Genomic DNA, 21,346 nt, shown 5'->3' on the forward strand with positions numbered 1-21,346 from the left:
TTTGAATGCAATTTTTTCTTATAGAGTCAAAGGATTATAGAACACTACAGCACAGAAATAGGTCCTACAGCCCATCTAGTCCGTGCTGAAGCATTAACCTGCTTAGTCCCATTGATCTACATCCAGACCAAAGACCTCCATACCATTCATGTACCTATCCAAATTTCTCTTAAATGTTGAAATCAAACCCACATCCACCACTTGCGCTGGAGGCTTGTTCCACACTCTTACCACCCTCTGAGTGGTGACATTCCACTCAGAGGACATTCCCCCTCATGTTCCCCTTAAACATTTCTCCTTGCACCCTTAAGCCATGACCTCTAATTGTAATCTCACCCATCTTCAGTGGAAAAAACCTGCTTGTATTTACCCTATCTATATTCTGCATAATTTTGTATAACACTATCAAATCTCCCCTCAATCTTCTACAGTATGTTCCAGGGAATAAAGTCCTTACCTATTCATTCTTTTTCGATAACTCAGGTCCTCATGTCCCAGCAACATCTTTGTAAATTTACTGCACACTCTTACTTACATCTTTCCTGTAGGTAGGTGACCAAACCTGCACACGATACTCCAAATTAGGTCCCACCAACATCTTATACAATTTCAACATAACATCCCAACTCCTGTACTTAATACATTGATTTATGAATGCCAATGTGCCAAAAAGTTTCTTTATGACCCTATCTATTGTTCCCAGGATGAGGGTTTCCTTTCCAGGACGTCAGAGGTGCCCTCCTTCTTCAGAGAACGGGGTTTCTCTTTCTCCATCACTGATGCTGCCCTCACTCAGATCTTCTCCATTTCCTGGACATCTGGGTTCACCCAATTTTCCCGCTGCCTTAACAGTAAGTTCATCTTGTCCTTACCTACCACCCCATGAGTCTTCACATCCAACACAACTTTCTCCACAACTTCTGCCAACTCCAAAGGGATCCTACCACTAAACACATCTTTACCTACACCCCCCCCCCTCCACTTTCTGCAGGAATTGCTCCCTCCATCATTTCCTTGTCCATTCATCCATTCCCACTGATCTTCCACCTGGTACTTATCCCTGCAAGTGGCTAATGTGTTACACTTGCCCATTCACCTCCCCCCCTCACCTCCATTCAGGACCCCAACAGTCTTTCCAGGTGAGGCCACACTTCACCTGTGAATCTTCTCGGGTTGTCTATTACATCTGGTGCTCCTGATGTGGGTTCCTCTACATTGGTGAGACATGTGGTAAATCGGGGACCACTCTGTTGAACACCTCTGCTCCTTCTGCCAAAAGTGGAACTTCCCAGTGACCCAACATATTAATTCTAATTACCATTCCCCACTCTGACATGTTGGCCTCCTCTTGTGCCACAATGAGGACATCCTCAGCGTGGAGGAGCAACACCTTATATTCCATCTGGGTAGCCTCCAACCCACTGTTAAAAAAAGTCCCTTCCCATCCCCTCTTCTTCTACAATTCCCCACTCTGCACTCTTGCCTCTTTGCACTTCTCACCTGCCTAACACTTCCCCCTAGGGCTCCTCCTCCATCCCTTTCTCCAATGGTCCACTCTCCTCTCTTATCAGATTCCTTCCTCTCTGGTCCCTTTCACATGGCTTCACCTCTTACTTTCTGGCTACCCTCCTTCTCCTCTCCACACCTTTTTATTCTGCCATCTTCCCCCTTCCTTTCCAGTACTGAAGAAAGGTCTTGGCCTGAAACATTGACTGGTTGTTCATGTCCATAGATGCTGCCTGACCTGCTGAGTTTCTTCAGCACTCTGCTACCATAACCAATGAATCACCTATCACTACAACTTGCCTCTTCTCCCCTTCCCTTCTGAGCCATAGAGACAGACTCAGTCCCAGAGACCCACAAGCAAACAACAGGTGAACAACAATCTAAAACTGTTGTTGAGGGGAGCGGCCACAGGTGTACTCCACACTATCTGCCTATCCCTTTTCCCCTCCTGATACTCACCCAGTTACCTGTGTTCTGTGCCCTGGGTGTAACTACCACCTTCTATGTTCTGTCCTTCACTCCCTCAGTCTCTCGAATGAATCAGAGTTCATCCAGTTCCAGCTTCAACTCCTTAACACAGTCTGTTGGAAGCTGCAGCTGGATGCACTTCTTGTACGTGTAGTCATCAGTGACACTGGAGATGTCTCTGCCTTCCCATGTTCAGCAAAAAGAGCATTCCGTTCTCCTGCTTAGAATCCTTACTGCTCAAAATCCAATTTCTTTTGAATGGACCTTGCCAAATGCCTTATTATGCGCAATCCAATGTCTCCTCGGGAACTGTGGTGCGCAAAATGTGCTGACTGCCCCTGTTTGCTTCTTTTAAACTCTCTCTCCCTCTATGCAATCCAATGTCTCCTCGGGAACTGTGGTGCGCAGAATGTGCTGACTGCCTCTGTTCGCTTCTTTTAAACTCTCTCTCCCTCTATGCAATCCAATGTCTCCTCGGGAACTGTGGTGCGCAGAATGTGCTGACTGCCCCTGTTCGCTTCTTTTAAACTCTCTCTCCCTCTATGCAATCCAATGTCTCCTCGGGAACTGTGGTGCGCAAAATGTGCTGACTGCCCCTGTTCGCTTCTTTTAAACCCTCTTTCCCTCTATGGCATCCATCTCTGTGATATAAAAATAGCTGTTCTATGCTAAGTCCCATTTTATTCTTTTGTCTCTTTGCTCAGTAGAACTCTGTCACTGTGTTCAGCTTCACTTTGTTCTATCAACGCTTAATAAAACAATTGTGAAACAACAAGTTTTGTGCCTCTTTCCTGATTTCTGAAAGAGCCTTGGATTTAAACATCAGAATCCAACAAGTGGCGTAGTCAGCAGGATTTCGAAGTTACTCAGAATAAACGAAGACAAAAGTGGGATTTTCAGCGCCTAAACAAATAGGGTAAGAACTTCCCTGTTCATCTGTTGTCTGAGAGAAAAACAGATTCTGGCTTCAGATATCAAATGGGAATTAGGAGTGAGGATCTGATGTTTTAATGAAAAGTTCCGTCAAAAAGAAATGCAAGCTGGCGGAGCCACATGGAAAACCAATAGAGTACAGATTAAATATGCAGGCTGGTGGAGCCACATGGAAAACCAGTAGAGTAGAGATTAAATATGCAAGCTGGTGGAGCCACATGGAAAACCAGTAGGGTACAGATTAAATATGCAGGCTGGTGGAGCCACATGGAAAACCAGTAGAGTACAGATTAAATATGCAAGCTGGTGGAGCCACATGGAAAACCAGTAGAGTACAGATTAAATATGCAAGCCAGTGGAGCCACATGGAAAACCAGTAGAATACAGATTAAATATGCAGGCTGGTGGAGCCACATGGAAAACCAGTAGAGTACAGATTAAATATGCAGGCCAGTGGAGCCACATGGAAAACCAGTAGAGTACAGATTAAATATGCAGGCTGGTGGAGCCACATGGAAAACCAGTAGAATACAGATTAAATATGCAGGCTGGTGGAGCCACATGGAAAACCAGTAGAGTACAGATTAAATATGCAGGCCAGTGGAGCCACATGGAAAACCAGTAGAGTACAGATTAAATATGCAAGCCGGTGGAGCCACATGGAAAACCAGTAGAGTACAGATTAAATATGCAGGCCAGTGGAGCCACATGGAAAACCAGTAGAGTACAGATTAAATATGCAAGCCGGTGGAGCCACATGGAAAACCAGTAGAGTACAGATTAAACATGCAGGCTGGTGGAGCCACATGGAAAACCTGTAGAGTACAGATTAAATATGCAGGCTGGTGGAGCCACATGGAAAACCAGTAGAGTACAGATTAAATATGCAAGCTGGTGGAGCCACATGGAAAACCAGTAGAGTACAGATTAAGTATGCAGGCTGGTGGAGCCACATGGAAAACCAGTAGAGTACAGATTAAATATGCAAGCTGGTGGAGCCACATGGAAAACCAGTAGAGTACAGATTAAATATGCAAGCTGGTGGAGCCACATGGAAAACCAGTAGAGTACAGATTAAATATGCAGGGCAGTGGAGTGTAAAATATTCAATTTATACAAGTAATGGAGCAGGGATAAAAAGATAATAAATTCATGCAAACCAGTAGAGTGCGTGAGAAAAGTTAAATATGAGCATGGAGAGAAAAGAATTAAATTCAGGTTGCAGGACAACCTATTACAATTTTGGCTGCAAGCTATTAACATTTTGAGACTGTGGTCAAACTAATAAAAGGTACGTATGAACTAAGATCAAAATAATGGCCAAAATCATGAAACCAACTACAGAATCTCCAGTTGCATAGGAAAAGATAACTGAGGGTTTGAGCTAGGCATACCTGCAGGTTCAGAACAAATATGAACCCTCTCTATTAAACATTACAGCAATGGTGATGCTGTCATTTTGCCCATGATTCACTCTCAAGGAAAACATAAATGATCATGCCCCCACATACTGTCTTAAACTGTAAATATAATCAGCATGATTTAGGGAGTATCTTATCTGACCTGCTCATGTTTTATCCTGGGATATATCCACATCTAATATTCATGACAAGGCTATGAAATCTGTTCATATGTTCACAGTCAAAACTACCTTTTGCTTGAGTTCAGAAAGTACCATTCCAGCAGGGCATAGTTCATGCAGTAACACTTGACATTGTCCTAAATGGAGTAATGACTGAAATTCTTATTGTCGATCAGACAAATTTTACAATTCAACAAAGTTCAAGCAATAAGAGATGGGCTAAGTTCATGGAATGATATGTATTTTATGTGCGGAAATGGAGCTCACACATTTTGTTATATAGGATGTGTTTTCCTTGCCACTTGACACACTGTACACATCTTACCTTTACCTCCCGAGTATGGAAGCAAACAAGACATTTCAGAAGGAGAACATTTTGCATCAATTTTATTCCCATTTTATGATGTTACAAGGAGTAAAGGAGAAATTTAAATGTTGCTGGGACCTTAGAAAAATTAAGCAATGACTCTGCTGAAGTCATGAGAAAAGTAACAGAAGTGGTTTCCATGTGTAAGTTGGTCCTTCAAGATTGTATGGCATTAGATTTTTCGAGTAGTTAAGGGGGAATGTCCAGTTATAGGCAAGGAGTGCTATACTTAAATACCTGACCATATCTTAAGACATTTGGCTGATTTGGCTGATTATATCTGTAAAGAAGCAGCTGAAATTCATCAGTCTAATGGAAGGGATGTCTTTGACTAAATCCATTCAAGTCTTGGAATCTGCAGCTTCTCAGTATTAGGAGTCCTATTATTCATATTAACATGCCTTATCATAATTTACATGTGTTTACTTGTTTAAAGGTGTCCATTAATAGTTCAAATTCTTTTAAGTGTGCTTACTAATCCGCCTAATCATGACATTATCTTATGAATACTTTGAAGAATATTTATCCTTTGATGTTTCATACCAGTTTTTAAAATATTATTTATATATAATGTTTTCTGCCTCTAAATTTTCTGATGTAATGATTTTAAACATATGATTTAGAATCAAAGGGGGGAGTTTTGGATATAACTGTTTAATTCTTATATTAGACTGTCTAATTGTTATTTTCTTCACAGTTTAACAATTAATTATCTGCCTGTATTTTAGTATTTCTTACATGCATATAACAGGTTAATGTGCCTCTAGTGACTACACAAAGTATAATTCCTGGAAGCTCTTGAAGTTTCTTTGTTCCGTATTGTTTAAATAAATGTTTTCTCCTTGGTTAACTTGGCTCTGCAGTATTTGAATAAGTGCTTTCTAATCGGTTAAGTTTTATCTATAGATTTGAATGGAATGTGTTCGTATCTCTGACGTATAAAAATCCCTTAAGGTTGTTATAGCTGGGGTGGTAATGGGGGAAAGCTCCTACTACCTATGAAATATTGCCAATGGTGTGCACCTCAAATAGTCTCTGACTACCAAGTCCAGCTCCTGGTCTTCATGTGTGGCTTAGCTACTAAGCCCGACAGAACCATTTCTACTGGCAGGAGAAGGGGCAAAGGCAGATTACTGGCACCTTAAAACCAGTCGCTTCAGCAAATGTGACTCATCAGCTGAGGGTGGCAGCTCATCTCGGAGAAGGAAAACTCGGATCTTAAACCTCCACTGCCTTGTGGCTATACCTACTCATGGGGAAGACTTCAGGAGTAAACCCCGAGATAAAAATCTGGGGCTGGAGTCCCTAAGACATTCCTATGTTGAGTTCACTGCTGACTGGCAACTCCGGTGATGCTGCTGGTACCAAACTGTATCGGTCTCTGCCGTTCCTTTAGGTTCATCAGATGCATGGAGAGGGGGAGCTTGCTACATGGGCAACAGCTTGCTCTCCATATTGTATTGCCCAGGTTTGCATATCTGGATAGCTAGGGTGCAATATCCATGGGCAACTCTGACTGTTGGACTCAGACGTATAAAAATAGCTGTTCTACACTAGGTGCCATTTTTGTTCCTTTGTTTCTCTCTCTTTGCTTGGTAGACCTCTGTCACTTTCCGTTCAGCTTCTCTTTGTTCTATCAACTCTTAATAAAATGATGATAAAACAAGTTTTGTGTCTCTTTCCTGACTTCTGAAAGATCCTTGGATTTAAGCACCAGAATCCAACAGGGGTTACTGCAAACGTTCTCATTGTCAGAAAGGCAAGATCTATGGCAACCTACAATTTGAAGAATCCATCCATTTCATATTTCTTTGTTTTGTGGCAGGAATTGCAAACCTGTTCAAAGTCTCGCTTCCGAGGTGATCTGCACTGTCCCATTTGTCTCCACGATCCAATGCTTCCTGTGGAAACCAGCTGTGGACATTTATTTTGTGGTAGGTTTCACTCTGTGAAGTTACATTCTCCACACCATTCTCAAATGTTTGTTTGTTTTTGGAGAATGTGAAGAATAGATGTTTCCTTCCGTCCATTTCCTGTGCCCCTAATTCAATCTTACCAATGATACCAATCACATCCGATATATAGCCATTGCTCTTCTCTCTTTTTTAAAAAAAAAATTGAAGCTGCTAGCTTTAATTTAGAACTTCCTCATAGTTTTGGTAAGGTAAATGTAACCAATATATTTTATTCCTTTGGTGATCTTATACATTGGAATATAGAAATAATCTAAAATGACTGATGCCATCATTTTTTGTAGTGTTAGGATCACTAAATGGTGCTCTATAGATGAGTAAATTCCTGTTTTTAATTCAGAACTACTTAGCACAGATGCTGTTAGCTTCTGTCTAGAAACATGCTTGGATGTTGTCCAAAAATAGAATCAGGCTGAGTTATGCCTTCCGCTATGTTCAAATGCCATTACTAGTACTTCCTGTCAATGCTCATATATCACATGCATTAACATACACAAGACAGAATGCATGGAGTTGGTAGTGTCCATTTCAGAATCAGCATTAGAATCACTTATTATCACTGACATATGTCATGAGATGTGTTTTGTGGCTGCAGTACAGTAACAATTACTGTAAGGTACAATGAGAAATATTAAAAATTAAATAGAGCAAAAAGAGAGCATAATATTGAGGTAATGTTCATGCATTCATGAGGGGAAGAAGCTGTTCCTAGAAGCTTGAGCATGTGTCTTCAGGATCTTGTACGTCCTCCCTGATGATAGTGAACAGAAGAGGGCACGTTCTTGATGGTGAGGGCCTTCATGTTGGTTGCTGCATTCTTAAGGCGTTGTATTTTGAAGGTGTTCTTGATGTTGGGGAGGCTAGTGCCCATGATGGAGCTGGCAGAGTTCACAACTCTGCAGCTTTTTCTGATCCTGTGAATTAGTAATACCTTTGTACCAGACAGTGATGCAGCCAGTCAGAATGCTCTCCACAGTACATCTGTGGAAATTTGCTGGAGTCTTTGGTGATGTACCAAATTTCCTCAAGCTCCTAATGAAATATAACCGTTAACTTGCCTGTTTTGTAATTACATCAATATGTTGTCCCAAGATAAATCTTCAGACATGTTGACAGACAGAAACTTGAAACAGCTCACTCTTTCCATTGCTGATCCCTTGATGAGGACTGGTTGGTGTGTGTTCCCTCAAATTCCCCTTCCTGGAGTCTGCAATCAATTCCTTGGTCTTACTGAGATTGGGAATAGGGTTGTTGCTGTGATATCCCTCTAACAAGCCAATCTATCTCACTCCTATATTCCTTCTTGTCACCACCTGGGATTCTACCAACAACAGTTGTTTCTTTGGTGGATTTACACATAGTGTTTGAGTTGTGCCTAGCCACAGAGTCATAGGTGTAGAGAGGGTACAGTGACATACTAAGCATGCATCCTTTATGTTGCAGTTCAGTAAGACAAACAATGATTACCCTGTAATGAAGATAGTCAACATTTAATTTCAGCTATGGATGATCCAACTTTGTATCAAAAGAAATAAACGGGGAGATTGTTATTTAGATGGGGAGAGAGTTCAAAATGCAGGGATGCAAAGGGACTTGGGAGTCCTTGTGCAGGATACCCTAAAGGTTAACCTCCAGGTTGAGTCAGTGGTGTAGAAGGCAAATGCAAAGTTGGCACTCATTTTTAGAGGTATAGAATATAAAGAGCAGGGATGTGATGTTGAGGCTCTGTAAGGCAGTCGTGAGACCACACTTAGAATATTGTATGCAGTTTTGGACTTATTTTAGAAAAGACATACTGATGTTGGAGAGGGTTCAGAGAAGATTCACGAGAATGATTCCAGGAATGAAAGGGTTACTGTATGAGGAATGTCTGGCAGTTCTTGGGCTGTATTCCCTGGAGTTCAGGAGAATGAGGGGGGATCTCATAGAAACATTCCAAATGTTAAAAGGCCCGAACAGATTAGATTTGTCAAAGTTATTTCCCATGGTAGGGGTGTCAAGGACAAGATGCACGACTTCAAGATTGAAGGACGTCCTTTCAAAACAGAGATGCGGAGAAATTACTTTAGTCAGAGGGTGATGATTTTATGGAATTCATTGCCACGAGCAGCTGTGGAGGCCAAGTCCTTGAGAGAATTCAAGGCAGAGATAGATAGGTTCTTGATTAGCCAGGGTATCAAAGGGTATGGGGAGAAGGCAGGGGAGTGGGATGACAGGAAGAATTGGATCAACCCAGGATTGAATGGCAGAGCAGACCTGTTGGGCCGAATAGTCAACTTCTGCTTCTATATCTTATGTTCTTATGGACACAACACTTATCCTGGCTACTTGTGCATTTTAAATTTTCTGTTTAGTTTTTCTTTCTTAAAAGAAGGGTGAAAGGTTTGTGTTGTATGTAGGATTGCTGCTGCCATCAAGAAGGAGGTACAGGATCCTCAGGACCCGCACTACTAGGTTCAGTAACAGTCATTACCCTCAACCATCAGGCTCTTGAATCAGAGGGGATAACTTCACTCAACTTCTCTTGCCCCATCAATAAACTGTTCTCGTAGCCTATGGACTCACTTTTACGGACTCATCTAATGTTCTTAGTATTTATTGCTTATTTATTTATTATTATTATTTTGATTTGTTTTTATATTTGCAGTTTCTTGCCTTCTGCAAATTAATTCTTTGTCCGTCTTGCTGTGTGCAGTTTCTCATTGATTGTACCATTTGTTTGTATTTACTGTGAATGACCGCAAGAAAATGAATCTCAGGGTACTATATGGTGATATATACTCGATGTACTTTGATAATAAATTTACTTTGAACTTTGGTTAACAATTATTGCTGTGTTAAAGTTTTACTATTTCAAAAATGGTGCCATTTGATTAGCTACTCTCTGCATGTTGCAACAATGTTTAGTGTGGAACTTGCCAGAAAGTCTTTCTACTTCTGTGGAAGAAAGTCATGTTGATTTGACATTGCAATCTTTTCTTCTGTTTAATAAGTTACCTTTGTTTGTTTGCCTGAAGTCCTGATTATTTCCCAGCAATTTAGTGAGAGATAAAGAGAGCGAGAGAAATACTAAGACAATTTCTAGTTATCTGTGACTGCAATTGACTTCTCTATATTGAATAACCAAAAACCCTTTATACTGATGATAAATATTGCCTTGTTGTAAGATCTTAAGATATACAGCATTTAAAAAAAATCAAAAGGAGAGTTTAGGCAAGCATTCATAATACTTGGTTTTTAATCCGTGTGTGATTAATTCTCCTATGAGCCATTTATCAGAACGTTCATGTAAATAGTGATTATACTTGTGGCCCTGCACTCCACTAATCATGAATTCAATTAGCTTCAACAAAACCTAAGAAAAATTATTCTTTAAACTGCTGAACATTCAGCAAATCCCAATTAGTTTACTGATATGTTTTTAGGAAAGGGAATTTGCCATCACATATTACTCTGTTTTGTCTGTTGGTAATTTTAATTTACTTTACAAGCCTGACTGACAATCCAAAAGAGTAAAAATTATAAAAGTATTATCTTTGCTGGTAGGAATAAAAGCTATCCACCTCAGTCAGCCATGTTTCCAGGTGAGGCGACACTTCACCTGTGAGTCGGCTGGTGTGGTATACTGCGTCCGGTGCTCCCGGTGTGGCCTTTTATATATTGGTGAGACCCAACACAGACTGGGAGACCGTTTCGCGGAACACCTACGCTTGGCCGCCAGAAAAAGCAGGATCTCCCAGTGGCCACACATTTTAATTCCACGTCCCATTCCCATTCTGATATGTCTATCCATGGCCTCCTCTATTGTCAAAATGAATCCAAACTCAGGTTCGAGGAACAACACCTTATATACCAGCTGGGTAGCCTCCAACCTGATGGCATGAACATTGACTTCTCTAACTTCCATTAATGCCCCTCCTCCCCTTCTTACCCCATCCCTGACATATTTAGTTGTTTGCCTGTCCTCTGTCTCCCTCTGGTGCTCCCTCCCCCTTTCTTTCTCCTGAGGCCTCCCGTCCCATGATCCTTTCCCTTCTCCAGCTCTGTATCACTTTCGCCAATCACCTTTCCAGCTCTTAGCTTCATCCCACCCCCTCCGGTCTTCTCCTATCATTTCACATTTTCCCCTCCCCCCACTACTTTCAAATCTCTTACTATCTTTCCTTTTGGTTAATCCTGACGAAGGGTCTCAGCCCGAAACGTCGACAGCGGTTCTCCCTATAGATGCTGCCTGGCCTGCTGTGTTCCACCAGCATTTTGTGTGTGTTGTTGTTTGAATTTCCAGCATCTGCAGATTTCCTCATGGATGTTATACTATTGACTGCTCGGCCAACAGTGCGAAAAATGAAAACATTTCTGCACAATTCCAGTGTCAGAGTACTTGAAGTTTGCATGCAATTGTGTGAATTAAACAGCTATTTTTGAAATTAAAGTTGTAGTTATAGTTCCAAAATGTTTGCAGGAGCTCCCCTTTTGCAGGAGTTCCTCCTTAAGATTCAAGATTCAAGATAAAACTTTAATATAGAGACTTGTCTTGGATTCTAACTTATATAACATCCATGTAATCAAACATTATGCAGTTGCTTATTATACGGGGCTAAGCAATTCTTGTGAGTGAGTTGCAGGCTGATTATTATGTACTGAAGTTTCATCACAATTTTAGTTCCAGTCTTTGCCAAACTTCTGGACATTTAATACACTGACTCAGGCCTCTTTAGATTTAGGTTAAAATTATCAAAATATCCTATCAGATTGAACTGATTTTAAACCTTGATTTTAGAAGTTAAAGAACAATATTTCAGCTCAGTTATTAAACAGTGCTATTTTCTGCTGTTCTTTTACCAACAGGGCCATGTTTAATTGTATATTGGAAACATGGGTCTTGGTTAGGACCTGTAAGCTGCCCTCTATGTCGAAGAAAGGTATGAATGAAAATAAATTGTTAATTAAATTGAAATTAATAAATGCAATTAAACATAAAGCCATTTACATTTTAAATGGAGGCCGAAGTGGTAGCACAGTTATAGTCATACATCATTTCTACTAAAAGAAATGTTGGAGTGCAAATTCCTCAAGCTTCTTGTTAAATATGAAGTTAGCAATATGGCTGAAGTACCTGCCCAGACTCAAGGCTTCAGGCTGATTTGAAATTAAGCCTAGGAAGGGTGTAGTCACAAGGTTGCCCTAAGTGTTAAATATGGAAGCTAATTTACAAGCAGCTAGATCCTACGGTCACCAGTAGTGCCAAATTAATTAAAAAAAAAATAAAATTGGGTTGTTTTAGGGGTAAAGTCATCTTAGAAATCAGAACATGCCTGTGCATCTGAAGGTAGTACAATATGCCAGGCTCCCGTGTGAGGCACAGATTTACCCCTTTGGAGGTTGAAAAGCTTTATTTTATTTAGAGTATCAGCATTTAGCCCCTTGTCAGGTCTCAGCATCTCAAACAAAAAACAAGTTGCTGGGCTAGCTCTTCCTGGCCTTGTAGGGGCAGAAAAGGGTTCATTCAATACATGGTTTCTGCTAACACTGGGTATCTGGTCGACATGTGCTGCACCCCACCTCCTCCCCCCACCCCACCACCCCAGCATAATGGAGGATAGCCTCAAGAAAATTCACAAACTTTCCCATAAAATAAAATCTTCACTCAATTATCTGTCAAACATATCAATGGGTAAATTTATACGTTTTTCCAAATTTTAAAAGTTGACACCTCATCTGAAAAGCAGAGTCTGTTGTAATGCAACTTGCACTAAATATTAACTAAAGTACCAGCAGAGAGAGTGTTCTGAGGTCATAGGCTGGGCCTGCAACCAACTCAGTACTGACAAAAACACTGCAACAAGGAATGGCTCTGAGATTCAGTCTAACTGATTCCTACAAGGCCTCACTAAAGACAATTTGGAAGGTATACATCAACTGCAAAAAAAAAATTGCTTGGCTGGTGTAAATGTCACAGCCATTTGCAAGAAACATACCTAATAAGAGATCTATAGGTTTTAATAATATAGATTTCATTAAAGTAAGGACTCATTCAAGAGTTCTTATGGCAGACTAGAAAGCTTTGACCAGCTCCTATTTCACAGATTAGTGCTACATCTACAGAATATTATTGGACATGATTTTTAAATTTCTGATAGAGATATGGTGGCTGGTAATTTCCACATCTAATATGCTTCCAAACTGGGCATGAAGAAAAAGAGCTCACGGTGAATGACAAAATGAATTATTGGAACATCTTGGGATGGTGCTGGTCAAGGAATGGTCACCATGTTTGTACATTCTGAAATGACTATTATTTTCAATGATAGAAATTTAACTCTTTTCTTATTATCATAATCAATCATATGTTTTCTAAATATTATGTTAATGAATAATTAGTGCCACTAATTCAATGTATTTTGTGTATTAAAAAATAAAACAGATTTCTCATTAGTAAAATTCAAATTAAGAGTGGGAATGCTAAATTAGTTGCAATAAATTATTCTAATCCCTCTGAACATACTGTATATTGCTACTGTTTAAAAGCAAAAGCCCACGTCATTCTTTTATGTTGTGCTCATAAGAATAGGGATAATTCTGTTTCTCTTTACTTCAGGTGAGCCTGCTCTGTGGACTGTCCCATGAGAATCACCAGGAGTGGCAGGGGCAGCAGATCCTCCGAGATATCAGAGAATACAACAAGCGTTTCTCTGGCCAGCCTCGACCCGTAAGCCAACTCTTTGAAAGTAGATCTATCCTCAGTGTAGGAGAAGCACTACAATTTCATGCTCATGTTATCTCATGAGACTTAATTTCACAAATTAAGGCAAATCAAAGCAAATCTTTAGAATTATATAATAAGAAAAATCCAAAGAATAATGAAAATGTTTAGGAATTGTCAAGATTTTATAATCTACTTTATGATGTTTCAGCAAAATGAACAAAAAGAAACTGCAGATGCTGGAAATTGAGATTAAAAGCAGAAATGCTGGAAATATTCCTCAGGTGAACCTATTTCTGGGGCAAGAGAAAGAGAATTAACGCTTCCAATTTGCATTTCCACACTTGCAGCCTGACCTGCTGAGTATTTCCAGCATTTCTGTTCTTATTATTCTCAGGTTAAGTTTGAACTGGCAAACTTTTCTTTCTTCCGTTACTCAGCAAAGGAACCTGCATGCATGAATAACTTGTTCTTTAATCAAAATATAAAGCACTGCAGATGACAGAAATATAAAATAAAAATGCAGAATCCTCAAAATACTTCATGGGTCAGACAACATCTCTGGATAGAGTATGCCTCACTTACGGTAAATATTATAATCACAGCGCCAGTGGTCTGTGTAGCTGCTAGCTGATATGTACAAGATATGGAGCAAAAATCTGGAGGAGTGGAGATGGTGTGGTAATATGGAGAGCTGGGAAGCAAACAGGAGGATATTCTTTAGGGAAGCTAGAACATGTGCTGTCAATGGAGTTCATGGACAATGCAGATATGTAAGTATTTCTGCACCTGTTACTCTAAAGAACTGGTAAAACCAGCAATTGATGATCTAAATAACAATTGTAAGAGTGACATAGGACCCTAAGATTTTTTAAGCACAATGAGGTTTTCAATTGTTTGAAGTAAGTGTGCGTTACAAAGGTTTCAGATAAGAAGGCAGAAAACAGATCATTTAGAAAATCACCTAATAAGTGAAATTGACATGGTTAGTGAACAGAGAATGCATAATTTCTTTGAGTACATCCTTAAGAAAAGAGATCAACTCCGCAGACCTCCAGGTTTTGCAGCAACACTTTTTATGCCGGGAACATTCTAGAACCTATAGAATTTGGAATCCTTGAGCTTTCTAGAATTCACCTTTTAAATGTTGGGATATAATGCATATAATGCATATAATCAGGTTTTAATAACTTACAGCTTTTGAATTTCATTAGTAAATTCTGTCCATTATCATCAATTTCTATTATTCTCATTAGACTTTTTAGCTTTATCATTTTTGTTTGTTTTCCTCTGCAAGGAGAGACACAAAATATTTATTTATTATTGCTACCATTTTCTTATTCACCATTAAATACTCCTAATTGTAATTTATTTATTGCTCATTGTCATTTCATTCTTGTTCCCCATAATATCTAATGCTTTTGATCAGTTTGCAGATTATGTCTGTGACATGCCACTTTTGCTCCAGATGGCCTTCAGAGGGCTCTTGACGATGGCGGGATTAGTGTGGATCTTCCGTTTAAGGATTGCAATATGCTTCTTTGGAGCCATCATCCACCTTACTTCTCCTCTTGATATTATACCTGAAACGTTCAATGGGATCTTGAGGACTTTTGATGATTTGACAGTTGTAATCCTGTTGCTTTTCTGTATGATTAATATTTGCCAGCAGATGGGGCTAGAGGAAGCGACTTGAACAAATGCCACAACTCAGCGTCTAACCAGACTTAATATGTGAACCATTTCTAACAAATGTTCAAGGAAAACTGTAAATATGCTTTAGTAATTTGAATTGATACCTGTACACACATTTTTAATATTACCATTGCTTAGTATTTAATATCCTTGTTTGTAAAAAAATAACAAGATGCTCTAAACTGTTTTTATGTTAATAAATCTGAAACTATTTATGCATTTGACTAATAGGTATAAAATCCATTTTTAAAAACCTTGAAGGTCCAAAATGAAAATGTTTTAATTCCATAATTAACTTTATTTAATAACATCTGTTTGAAACCAAAAAAAAAACGAGTATTATTTTGAAATTTTGAGTGAATTTGGTCCAAGAAGGCAAACTTGGGTTGGTTTCTCTGGAGCATCAGAAGCTGAGGGAAGAACTGATAGAAATATGTAAAATTACGGGAGGTATAGATAGGGTAGGTAGTCAGAGTTTTTTTCCCAAAGTAGAAATGTCAAGTACTGGAAGCCAGGTAAAAGGGGAAAAGTTTAAAGGAGATTAATGAGGCAAGTTCTTTAACAGACAGTACATGCTGCCAAGGTAGGTAGGAGAAACAGATACAATAGCAACGTTTAAGAAGCATTTAGACTGATACATGGGCAAGTAATAATGGGATACAGACCAAGTGCAGGCAAATGGAATTAGTTCAGATTGGCACTGGGCTGAAGAGGCCGTTCCTGTGCTCTATAGTTCTATATGAGTGTTAAGCTCACTTTCAAACTGGTCCTTTTGGAAAGTAAAACAGGAAAATGAAGCCATGCTGTCAGTATGCTCCAAGCAAATGAGTCACAATGAAGTCGGAAAATATCTAGGAAAGGTACCCAGAAGGTTTGGAGTTAATTGAAGAAGCAATTTATGGAGTAGCTGTCCATTCAGGAAGTGAGCCTGGCAATTACTGGGAAACTTTAATAAAATAAAAGCTAGGAAAGGCGTGAATGAAGAGGCAGAGGATGACACAGAAAACAATAAGGTAGTATTTATTTGTGACTTCTATTGTCCAATTCATACAACATTGTTGTTTATAAATCAGAGTGCTAAAAAGAAGAAAATATCCCCATGTGTCCACTGTGACCCAGTACACTCCTAGGAGACTGCATCCCCAACATGAAAGCTGGCTGGTGAATGTATAAATGAGGCTCTTGCTGTCTAAATCTTTTGGTGATTATGTCCCAAGTCAGCTGCTGGCTGCATTTCTCATCTATCATGGCCCTGCTGACAGAGGGAAACTAACTGGATTTTCAGCTCCTATCACTGATCCTGCCAAGCCATTAATTTTGAGTAGAGGCATCGAACCACATCAGGAAGATGCAGACTAAATGATATTGATATTAGTTATGATCCACACTTCATGGTTCTCACCCATATTCTAATTCTATCCAATTTTAAAAAGGCAAACCCACAAAATTGTTCCAGTTGCATACTTCATGACTCAGTTGGCTGTTCTCATGCCACTGTTCCTGTTTTCAGGCAGGCCAGCTGAACTTGAACATGTTTCAGGAAACCTGTGTAAATTGACTACAATGGGGCTCTGTTTGTGGCTTGAATTTTGCCATGAGCTCATCCAAAACTCTGATATGCATTTAGTTACAATAATAGCAAGCACCCATGATTACAGTAGTGTACCAGTGATGTCCACCGTACTGCTATTGGAGTATTAAAAAGGCATTTGGCTGCCTTAACAGTAACAAGGGTAAGGGAGGAAATTAAGAAACACATTCATACTTGTATCTGCAATTAATGTCTTTGAGATTCACCATTTTTTCATCAAATATTCTGTGATACTGATTTTAGGTCCTAAAGGTATTTAGATCCAAGTAAACATAGATTTTATTGTTTTATCAGGAAGCAAATATATTATTTTTAGATGAAAATTTCTTCCAGACTTCCTGACACCATTTTGACTATCACTCACTAACTTTTGAATAATAATTGTCTTTGTATTGATGTCAGTAATAGATTCATTGTTATACAATACTTCAGTGACTACAGTTGTGAATGCCACCATTATTATCGATATGGTAATTCCTGATGTGAATTAAATGCCTCTCAGAGTACAGGTTTAGATTACTTAACAAGGTCCCTTTGCTGACTCTCATATTTGTTTCTCTCATACATGGTTTGATAAACAACTTTATCCCATTTGATAAAGTTGCTTTTTCATTCAATTCTGCCTTTCCATTACTGCTACCGAGACAGTACAAGCTGTTGAGAAGCATGTTCAAGGATTATGCTGTGCAGGAATGAAACCAGTGCAGAGTTTAGAGTTATGGATTTCTTCAGCAAGAAGTTAACCAAGCGATAATCCACCCTGCAATACTTCACCATCAGAAACAACTTCCTTTGCCAATGGCACTCAATGTATCTTGAGTGTATCTACCAGGTTCAAAGTGCCCACAATGGGAGCACTGTACTAGGAAAGGGCAGGCGAACGAGTGAAGAAGAAATTAGTGGTTTCCATTACTTTCAGTTAGCCTAATCTGCTCTCTTCCACATTGAAGTATTAAACAATATCAGTCATAGAGAGGGACAACAAGGAGAGTGGCCTTTTGGTGGTCGGTATAGGGCCAGACTAACCCTCAAGAGCCTGATCATAATCCACTGTCTGAGGTCCAGTGACTATGTTTCCAAATTTTGTGTTTTCACTCTGAAATTATGAAATAGATGAACAGCTTTAGTTTCAATCTGAAATCAAGCCTTAAGTATGCAAGCATGTGCCTGGTGCACAGAGAAGCACAACAGGAGGCTCATGTGAACTTCCTGCCTTGTAAACTCAGACAACACACTCTAATTTCTCCCAGTGGATTAAAGACAGGAGCAAAGCAGAAAATCATGGATCCATGACTGCAGGGATATTCTTCTCAGTCAACAAGACAACTTTACAGAAATAAAAGTAATAGTTTACCTGGGCCTCCTCTGGTTTTAATCACTGGGGTAGAGGAAGGTGGGAGTGATCAGGCTTCAGTACAGCTGTTGTAAACTGTAGATTGGATAGTGTCAGGTCTTAACAACCTGACAATTATGTAACGAAGAGTCTGCATGTAGATGGCCAAAAAATCGCAGGAAACATTACAATTATATTGATTGCTGGCACAAATGTGTTGGGAGAGCAGTATGAGGTGTCCTATCCATTATTTTGAATACCCCCTGGATCCCAGCAAACCAAGCCTGCTCCTAATATGGGGGTAGTGTTAAAAGAGGTGTTGTATTTTCCCACATTTAAAGACCTTCAGCATTGATTTATTATAAACTTGTAAAGTCCTTTCTTCCAAATAATAAATCAATGGCAAACAATAATTGAACATGTTTTTGTGTACATTTACAATTTCAATGCATATGCAGCTTGAACCCCAATTCAGAGAACAACATGACATCTGTGTGAATCTCCCTGGTATGAACCTCTGATTTACAAGATAGTTTAATGTTATAACAAAAGTGAAACTGCTTGCACATTTTAACAGTTTTTACATTAAATGATTTTTTTTATTAAACATATCCAATATACATTTTTCCAACTGAATTGTCCAGAATTTAAGTTTACATTTTACGCAGTATAATCTTTCACATAAAGAATAAAGGCAGTGCTCTAGTAATAGTAATTTCACTTGGAAAGAGTGAATTTCACTTGGCCATTTTCTCTAGAATGCTGGGACAATCAGACGTTTTGCATAATAGTTCTGTATTCCCTCTGGTGATCAACAAGCTTCAGGAAGACTTTATATTTGTTGTCATAATACCTACAAAAATGTAGTAAAACTATTTTAATAATAAAAAATAGCATCCTTAAAGTGATTCTGGTTGTTTTGGTCTGATTGTTTCATTTAGAAAAAATTGCCGATGTGATTTAAATGATATTTCATTACAGAAATGTGTTTCTCTATTTGATGATTGGGCATATTTATAGCAGGCAAATAACAATACCAGACAAACTTTATTGGTCCTTAGGCTAAAACCCATTTCCCTTGAGATTTCCTCTGTGCAGCATAGATGAGCAGACACATGGGAATGATGCACAACATGCGTGCCTGCAGAAGTTTGGGCCCCAGATGTTTCCTGTGTTGTGTTTCAATGGTGGTTGAAAAACTGCCTTGTCCCAGCAGTTTTTTGTAGCGTTCAGTGGCTGTGTAACTTTTACTCAAATGCTTCAGGCTATTTGCAATTTTTATTGTGAAACCAACATAAAGAACACAAAACCAAAACTGTAAATGCACCTATTATCTATAAAAGGCATGAAAGATACATGAAAGTCATTTTGTGAAGAGTAAATAGCCAGTGGGCAGGAAATGAATTTCAACTGCAATCTAATAAACGGGTTCATATTAGGTTGAAGTCTAATAAAGAGGTTCAATTTAACAACAAAACTCAAATGATAACCAACCATCAAATGGATTATAATACTGTATCAAAGGTCTAAAATCACTTTATTTTTCATTTATTGACATTATTGATTGTGCAATTTATATGATAGTTGGAAACTGAGAAACTTTAGGAGCAGTGTAATGAACTTTAAATTGCTAGCAGAAATTGCTTGAGAGATTAAATGGGTTTGTTTCCCTGATTTAATAAACTATGTTGTGCCATTATGTAAAAAAGATCTGTGTGGTTTACATGTTTGTAAAAATGATACCAGGATGTGGAGTTTTATCATCTGCCAGGATATCCAGCACTGTACCAAGGACATCTGTTTCCCATTGTAAATTGTGTACATGTCTGGAGTGCAATTAAATATGTTTGATAATCTCACTTCAAAGGGCTTAGAAGTGTTGTGTTTTATACTTGATAGATTGTGAAGATGAAATTTGAAACAGAGCTGAAATTCCTTTGGTTTTATGTGATTGATCAGATGAAAACCTGTTTCACTACATCAGATGTTATTGTGGCAGACAGACCAACTTTGCTTTCTACTGGGGAAGTTTGCTTACTTCCAAAGAAGAAGAAAAAGGTCTAGAGACCCTTGATATCAGAAATCTAATCACATTGTGTTGCAAGCAAAGATCAAGGGATTTTCTAAACAAAGGGGGAGCATGGAGAAAGTCAAGGTAAAAGTGATTAAATAACCATTTTAAAGAAGACAGGTAAGAAATAACTTGCATATGTCTAACTTCATCACATATGGCAACTTCCTCCTGAATGTAATTTGTCTGATCCATGTGATGGCTAAATTGACATTTGAAGAAAAATTATTTTTCTATTTCTCACTGCAGCAAGTTGCCAGCTCTTGTTTGATTTGCGGGCTCTTCATAGAAGTGGCAATGACAGCATTGACAGCAATTGGCTACATCCAGGTAGAAAAATGCAGTAATAGCATTTTTGTTACAGAGTCATAATGGCACAGAGGGAGAGCATTTGGTTGATTGAGTTTATACCAGCTCTTTGTAGTATCCTGGTGTGTGGGATGAACCTTAAGTAATTGTGGAAATAATATGTGAGGGTAACTTTACAGAGGATAAGAATTCAAAAAGATACTCATAGTAAAAGAAATGGGATTTTCAAAGCTAATTGGGAAAGATCTTCATATGTGCAATCGTCTAAACCAAATCAGTATAAAAAGTCTTAATGACAGCTAATTTGATAACAATTGACATTCATTAATTTCTGGTTTAGAAAAATTAAAGCATTATATTGTTTGGATGTCTTGAGTAATGCTCATAGCAGAGCATCCTGAAGGGTTTTAATGACAATAACTCTTTTCACAAACTTACCATGTAATTACGTGCAGAAACAGAGGATGACCTCTTCATTCTTGTGTGTCCTAGAGCATCTCTACAAATTCCCTCGTAAAACTCTGCAAGTTTTACAAAGCTTTGCTTGATACCCATTCCTTTTCCATAATTTGAAGCACTGCTCTTAGTAAGTATACATTCCTCTTGGTAATACACTTCTGAGGTTTTGTATTGTTAAAGTATTATTAATAATGTTAGTTTCCACCATCAAACCTTTATTTGCCTGAACCACTAATTGATCCTGTAATTAGACAACTATGGATCACATGCCAGGAGGCAAGCAATAATATGTATTGTTGATGTATATTTATTATCAACATGCTATTAATACTCAAAGCTGTACAGGATAGATCATA

At 38.8% G+C, this 21,346-nt stretch overlaps 2 protein-coding genes across 4 annotated transcripts in view; one reads left to right on the forward strand and one right to left on the reverse strand.

Moving 5' to 3' along the window:
- LOC132401942 (E3 ubiquitin-protein ligase RNF170-like) overlaps positions 1-20,010 on the forward strand; it is a 32,182-nt gene extending 12,172 nt beyond the window's left edge. Inside the window, exons 3-6 of the mRNA XM_059984317.1 lie at positions 6,682-6,790; positions 11,678-11,751; positions 13,428-13,538; positions 14,962-20,010. Of these exons, the coding sequence (XP_059840300.1) occupies positions 6,682-6,790; positions 11,678-11,751; positions 13,428-13,538; positions 14,962-15,228 (561 nt within the window). The 3' untranslated portion in view covers positions 15,229-20,010. The remainder of the gene's footprint in view (positions 1-6,681; positions 6,791-11,677; positions 11,752-13,427; positions 13,539-14,961) is intronic.
- Positions 17,675-21,346, reverse strand: part of fggy (FGGY carbohydrate kinase domain containing) — a 302,066-nt gene continuing 298,394 nt past the window's right edge. Inside the window, exon 15 of one of the 3 annotated variants that reach the window (XM_059984315.1) lies at positions 17,675-19,004. In XM_059984315.1, coding sequence (XP_059840298.1) covers positions 18,996-19,004 — 9 coding nt within the window. In that variant the 3' untranslated portion in view covers positions 17,675-18,995. The remainder of the gene's footprint in view (positions 19,005-21,346) is intronic. The other 2 variants (XM_059984316.1, XM_059984313.1) reach the window with 2 other exon arrangements.

The sequence above is a fragment of the Hypanus sabinus genome, chromosome 11 (assembly GCF_030144855.1).
Source record: "Hypanus sabinus isolate sHypSab1 chromosome 11, sHypSab1.hap1, whole genome shotgun sequence".
NCBI classification, from domain to species: domain Eukaryota; kingdom Metazoa; phylum Chordata; class Chondrichthyes; order Myliobatiformes; family Dasyatidae; genus Hypanus; species Hypanus sabinus.